We start from the raw sequence: 7,371 nt of genomic DNA, 5'->3' as shown, positions 1-7,371 counted from the left end.
TCACAGTAAATTTATCTTTTGTATTTAATAACAATACAATTGAAAGAATCTTTCTCGCTTACATGAAAATGAAGTTCCAACGGTTTATAGAACCGTATTGCTAGAAGGATTAATAACGTTTCTAAACATTAAAACAGAGTGTTGGGATTGTAGTCATTGATCCAGCTGTTGTCCATACATTCAATTGAGAACTCAAGGGCTGGGTACACTGTAACTAAATATTGTTAACTGGTTCCACATCCTTTTTTTTGTTGGTTTACGCAACTTTTAATTTTTTGTTTTCCAACATGAGAAAACGTAGGCAAAAATTCAGTCAACTTAAAATGTGTTTGCTCAATTTTGTCTCATATGTAAACTAGAAAAGTATTATTTTACCAACAGAAAGAGGCTGTGTAAATAGCTACAGGCACAGTGCATTTCATTTCTTTATCTGACAGCTGATTACATTGGGCATGTTAATTTAAACAGTAATTGGTATTCAAACTCACAACCTCTTGATTCACAGCATACCAATTTTCCTGCTATGCCACCACGTCTGTGTCAATAACATATCTGACATACATGATTGCATGTTAATTTCTACAGTAATTATATTATTATATCCACTTTGGATTTGAACTTACAACCTCTTGGTTCACAGCATTCCAAACTTCCTGCCACGCCACCATGTCTTTGTCGTTAACGTATTCAGCTGTGTTTTAGGGAATGACGGCCTTTGTTCATTCCAAGATCCTAAAATATATTAAAACTATCTGGCTTATCATTTTTCTTTTATCTACAATTTAGGTCTGCCGTTAGGGCTCATGGTGTTCCTTGGCAGTCAGTTTTGACGCTACATCCTATGCATAAGATTTTGAATTTAAGATCGAAACAAAGGGTTTCCAAAATGTATCATTTATTTACTGTCAACTTCTTATAAACCTCTTCACTCTATACTCAGTGGAATAGAGACCTTCCAGGTTTGGATCAATGTTTTAGTTGGGACCCCGTGTAGTCTAAACAATCGTCTCGGTATCCTGATCACCAACGGATACATTATAATTTTGTACACAGCATTTATCAAACTCCTCGTAAACTGTATGATATGAACATTTTTAATGACGCTTCCTGTACATTGTGCCATCTTAATGAACCTGGTGCCTTTATACACATGGTTTGGGAATGCCGTCTGGTATCTATATTCTTGGATTAAATAGCTTTGAATTTGTCCACTCTGTTGTCAAAAAATATTCCTGCATCTCCTTTTGTTTTACTTTTGAATGATTTATCTGTTTTGCATTTATCTCTATGTCAGAAGCGCATTTTTCTCGCTGGCCTAACGCCTGCAAAAAAATTATTGCAGTACGATGGAAGCCTCCACACTCACTCTCTATCCGTCACTCGATCCTACATTTTTTTGTATGCAATTTATATGGAGCATTCAACTTCTCGCATTCATGGAACTAAAGAAGACACTTTGAACCAATGGCTTCTTGCCACTAAAAACACTTCGTGATGTGTTGCTCTTTATTTTATTTTGCTGCGCCACTCGGGAGCGGTAAGCACCACCAACATTAGACACAGAAACATCTAAAATTGCTTAAATAAGTAAATCAAATAAATCAGATTAATTGATGCTGATTGACACAGACATGGTGGTATAGCCGGAAAATTAGAATATTATGAACCAAGAGGTTGTGAGTTCAAATCCCAGGTGAGGACATGTTGGATAATAATTTATTCATAAATTAACATGCAGAGTGTGATCATATAAGTCAACGTGTATCAAATATGCAAGTTGAAAACATTGTATGGTAAAAGTGCTGTGTGTGTTACTACACTGAACAAAAATATAAATGCAACAATTTCAAGATTCTTTACAGTTCATATAAGGAAATCAATCAATTGAAATAAATGAATTAGGCTCTATTAATTTCACATGACTGGAAATACAGACCTACATCTGTTGTTCACAGATACCTTTTTTTTTAAATTGGGGAGTGGATCAGAAAACCAGTCAGCATGTGGAATAAGTGAAATAGTGAAATAAAGGTTAAAAAAAAATCTGTGGACTGACCAATGGTTTACACTAATGGGCGTTTTCTGATATCAAGGAACGCCCACATTGAGAAACGCCCCGAATTGCGGTCTGCAATTACTTCATTTTGCAGTAATGTCTCCGCTGAGTCGAGAATATTGTAATGTGCGTGTGCTGTGCGTGATTACGTCAATAAACGTAGTCATCATACGTTAACAGGCTGAACTTACTACGTTGCTTTTTGTGAAGGAGGAAAACAGACGGGTGAGTTTAACATAACATTTCTCGCCATTCAGCTGATTTAGATACATGTGTATGATTTATAATCAGTGTAATATTTAAAAATACAAGAGGCACACAATGACCGATAAATCTAACATGCGAAATGACAGTATCGGCTAAGAGAGAGAAGTGACTAGCTCTGTCTTTCTCGACTGAGACGGCAGGCTAACGTTAGCTAGCTATGTTGTCAGTCCTAGAAACTTGGATACAACAAGTCTCATTGTTTTGATTCCTTCTGAGGGTGGGTCACGTTAGTTCAAATCAAAGTTAGCAGACTAGCTAACGTCAGTTTGTCGCCGTTTCAATGCGAATAACAACACCAAATATATCAAAAATATTGTGGCCGTAGCTAGGTACGTTAATGTTATGTAAAAGGAGAATGCTGTCGAGTTTGCTAGCTCGGAGATTAGCCAACGTTAGCTAGCTACCTTGCTGACGATGGCTTACCCTCGAAGAACAAAACACCTACTGTTCGCTAGTTATCTTCGTTTTTGGTAGGACTGTATCACGATATTTTTTTCTATGTGAAAAATTAACATGAAGTAGACTCAACTTTTTGGTCCTTTACTAACCAGCTGTATGTAAAATAGTTAGCAATAGCTTAGAAAATAAATATTACACTGGATAATAAATAAATAAATGTGTCACTGGATGACAACAATGTTTTCAACATTAGGGCTGTTTTCCAAAATAAGTGCAATTTGTTTTGTTTCCATGCCACGATACTAACGAGTATCGCGATACAGGTATTGTCAGTTAGCTAGCTCACATACTGACCACACTGCTCGCGTTGCAAAATAAATGTAGACATACATGTTATTAAATCATTGCATCCACACTGCTCGCGCAGGTCTGCGTGGCCAGATGCTAAAATATAATAATTGGTTCTATTTATGATGCTAAAGTCCAGCCTCTCCCATCTCCTCATTGGTTTTTAGGAGCATATACCCACATGTTTCATTTTAGCTAGCTAAGCTTGCCCCATGTCATTGTTAACTCGCTAGGGTATCGGGACCCTGTTCTGGACTTCTTTTCATGATTTAGTTGAAAATAGTGTTTCAATTATCCAAAAACAATCGACTATTGATATCATCATTCCCGTACTATTTACTGTGTTTCCCGGAATCGGAAGTTCATATATCAATGGAAAAAAAAAATCTGTGCCATAACCTTTGTTTCCTTTTGGCAGTGAGACATTTGAACAACCACCAATAAGCCTAATGCTACAGCGGCAACATTAGCAGATATTACAGTAAGTAGCTACTACAGAATCTCTGCCTGTCCTGTGTGTAGCTAAATAAACTGCTTTAACTTGTTCAGTGTATTGGTTGATTTAATTTGACAACTATGATGCTAGTGGTTCGTATTAACATCCTTTTGTGTCCATAATGGTCTCTTTTCTTCCCCCCCACCCAAAGTACTTCCTAAGGATGGCTAGCTGCGGTGAGGTTGACCACTCTGTGAGCTCGCTCCCATCCAGTAAGAAGGGGAGTGGTGACTCTACCTGCTCTGGTTCCAGTGGCTCATCACCTGCCCTGCCTGCCCCAGAGTGTGCCATCTGCCTGCAGAGCTGTGTCCACCCTGTCCAGCTACCCTGCCGCCACGTCTTCTGCTTCCTGTGTGTGAAAGGGGCGTCCTGGCAGAGCAAGCGCTGTGCTCTCTGTAGACAGGAGGTTCCCGAGGACTTCCTGGAGCACCCCACTCTGCTGTCCCCCGAAGAGCTTAAGACCGGAGGGCGGGGTGCCACAGGGGACAACGCCTGGTACTACGAGGGGAGAAACGGCTGGTGGCAGTATGACGAGAGGACCAGCCGTGAGCTGGAGGACGCTTTCTCCAAGGGCAAGAAGACAGCCGAGATGCTGATAGCCGGGTTCCTGTACGTGGCCGACCTGGAGAACATGGTGCAGTACCGGCGCAATGAGCACGGCCGCCGCCGCAAGATAAAACGGGACGTTGTGGACATACCTAAGAAAGGGGTGGCGGGCCTCCGTCTGGACACCGAGGGCGGCACGCAGGGGTCCGCTGCGGCCGGGAGAGGGAACTCTGCAGACGGGGCTGATACTTCAGCAGCCTCAGTGCAGCAGGTTGCAGCAGCTCCAGCTGCTTCCACAGTCCTGTCTGCTCCTGCCAGGCCTCCCACCTCTCTGGGGGGCCAACCTGGCAGCCCCTCCCTGGTGGACACCCTGGCCCTGCTCCACATCAGCCCCACAGATGCGCCAGAGAGGGCTGAGGTCGGGGAGGGAGAGGAGGGGGAAGAGGAGGCCACCGCCACACCCTCCATGTCATCTGGTCCTAACACCTCTATGGATGGGTCTGGGGACTGGAGCGATGATGAGGAGGAGGGGGATGGGGAGGCAGTGGAGCCCCGGGAGCAGAGACTGCGTTTGGGGGAGAGCCCGGAGGACCGGTCCCCCCCTGGGGCTGAGGCCTCCAGCAACAGCAGCAGTGTGAGGTCGCGAAGGCCTGACGGCCAGTGTACTGAAGTGTGAGCTCAACTCATCATGAACCTCTCTGCACTGTAGCTAACATTCTCAGCTAACATAGGACTCTGAAACAGATTCAAACCAACCCCCGCATACAACCATCTCAAGGCAAGGAGACACTCCCATTATATTAGACTTTAAAGATGAAAATTTGTTATAGTCTAAATTTACTGGTGGGCATTAGTAACAAAGTCTTTACCCATACAACTTGTTAATTGAGCGTTGAATTGTTGTTTCGTGTAAGTTGTTGGGATGTTTGAATGTCCCCATGCCTCCAGACAGTGTGTGATGCAGCCGTGTTGAAAGATGGAGACTTATTATTTTCAAAGACATGCATTTAACTGAATCAGGTAGCGGCCTCTTATCAGCTAATCAACAGTTGTTTTGATCAGATCAGTGGTTCAGTGTTTTCCTGTCTCTGCAGCAGCTTGGTGTGTTGAGTTCTAGGCTGCTCCAAAGTGATTAACACCATGCTCCATGACCTCTGATCAAAAAGGTCAGTAGACAACATTTTCATTTGTTTCAAAAGTGAAGCATGTTCATAGTGTTCAGTTGCCGATTTATTCATCTGAAATGCTAGTCTGTTTCATAACGTGTGCATGTGTTCTAAGAGAGGGGTTGGATTCTTAAACACTACTGGTGAAGAAGAGGACTGGTGTTTTTGACTTTAGTTTAACTGTTTGTTTTTACTTTGTTAACCTATGGTTGTAAATTCTATTGTGTGATTACTAAGACGGTAAAGAGAAGAGCAACGGTTGCTAGGTGGCTTGCTGGCTGTCTCCTGCAAAACATTTGAAGTTTTAAATGTTATTGTTTTTATATTTCTTACCAGCTGAATGTCATTGTCATCTGTTCAGCTCAATTTTACTATCATTATAATAACCTTTACTTTCTGTAATGATTTTTGGTTTGTAATCTTTTACATGGTATGTCATTTTAAATAAAATGTGTGTGTTCATCAACCCAAAACGTTGATTGGAAGTATTGTTTTTGTTGGATGAAGCCAAAAGGCGAGCTGATCACATGCCAACACAACTAGCGACGTCATGCAAAATACTGCAAGAAATAATCTGTCTTGTATCAAATCTGTTCATAATGTATTTTTTCCCCCTGATATTTCTCATGTGACAACTCTACATTATATAAACAACTATGTGGACACCCCTTAAAATTTGTGGATTTCGGTCACAACCGTTGCTGACGGGTGTATAAAATTGGGCACACAGCCATGCGTTCTCCTTAGACAAACATTGTCAGTAGAATCGCCTTACTGAACAGATCAGTGACTTTTAACGTGCCACCATCATAGGATGCCACCTTTCCAACAAGTCAAATGTCTACCCTGCTAGAGCTGCCCAGGTCAACTGTAAGTGCTGTTATTGTGAAGTGGAAACGTATAGGAGCAACAACGGCTCAGCCGCAAAGGGATAGGCCACACAAGCTCACGGAACGGGACTACTGAAGTGTGTAAAAATCCTCTGTCCTAGGTTGCAACACTCACTACCGAGTTCCAAACTGCCTCTGGAAGCAACGTCAGCACAAGAACTGTTAGTTGGGAGCTTCATTCAATGGGTTTCCATGGCTGAGCAGCGGCACACAAGCCTTCGATCAGTTTGGGGAAGACCATTTCCTGTTTCAGCATGACAATGCCCCCCGTGCACAAGGCGAAGTCCATACAGAAATGGTTTGTCGAGATCAGTGTGGAAGAACTTGACCCGCCTGCACAGAGCCCTGACCTCAACTCCATCAAACACCTTTGGGAGGAATTGGAACACTGACTGCGAGCCAGGGCTATTCGCCCAACCTTACTAATGCTCTTGTGGCTGAATGGAAGCAAGTCCCGCAGCAATGTTCCAACATCTAGTGAAACCCTTCCCGGAAGAGTGGAGGCTGTTATAGCAGCAAAGGGGGGACCAACTCCATATTAATGTCCATACTTTTGGTCATGTAGTGTACCTCACCACTTGCTAATACCATGCACCTGCTGTTCCTGCCCTGCACAGTTCCACTTGGTGCAGTGTAGCGTACCTACTTCAGCGGACAGGTTCCAACCCTCTCTGAATTCATCTCACACCCTGGTTTGATATTCTGATCACAGTGTATCTGTAAGCAACACCAAAGCCTGGTGTTTGGCCAGGAACAGGAAACACATGACTTTTGTAAAGCGACGGGAGAGGAGACAAAAGGCCTGGTGGGTTGCATCCAAAATGGCTCCCTATTTAGTGCACTACCTTTGACCAGGGCCCACTATGTAGGGAATAGGGTGCCATTTGGGACGTACCCCTGGCGGTGTGTTATCCAGGGACCAGATACCTGCCGGCTAGGTTCACACCATAGTGAAGTTTGATCTATCAGGGAGGGAAAAGGAGCGGCTGACTCTAGCCTAGATCTATGCAGCAGGATAAACACAGAAAGTTTCATTGTTAGATTATTCAGAATTCACATGAATTGGAATGTCATGGATCTCCTTCCCTGGTTGAAAAAGAACACACCATCGGCATTGTACATTTATTGGAACAGCAGGACAGATGGAGAATTCTTCCTCAGGCCTGCAAATAGTTATCAGAGACAGATAAAGTAGTGGGGCAT

General features: G+C 42.9%; 1 protein-coding gene across 1 annotated transcript; it reads left to right on the top strand.

Moving 5' to 3' along the window:
• Positions 1-2,208: 2,208 nt before the first annotated feature.
• Positions 2,209-5,751, top strand: LOC106605535 (E3 ubiquitin-protein ligase rnf146-like). Its single transcript, XM_014201306.2, has 3 exons — positions 2,209-2,281; positions 3,489-3,551; positions 3,718-5,751. Exon 3 carries the CDS (start codon positions 3,730-3,732, stop codon positions 4,786-4,788), a length of 1,059 nt encoding a protein of 352 aa, XP_014056781.2. The 5' UTR covers positions 2,209-2,281; positions 3,489-3,551; positions 3,718-3,729; the 3' UTR covers positions 4,789-5,751.
• Positions 5,752-7,371: the final 1,620 nt, after the last annotated feature.

The sequence above is a fragment of the Salmo salar genome, chromosome ssa05 (genome assembly GCF_905237065.1).
Source record: "Salmo salar chromosome ssa05, Ssal_v3.1, whole genome shotgun sequence".
In the NCBI taxonomy this organism is placed as follows: Eukaryota; Metazoa; Chordata; class Actinopteri; order Salmoniformes; family Salmonidae; genus Salmo; species Salmo salar.
Note: the sequence above shows the minus strand (reverse complement) of the source record. Positions and strands in the feature narration are given on the sequence as shown.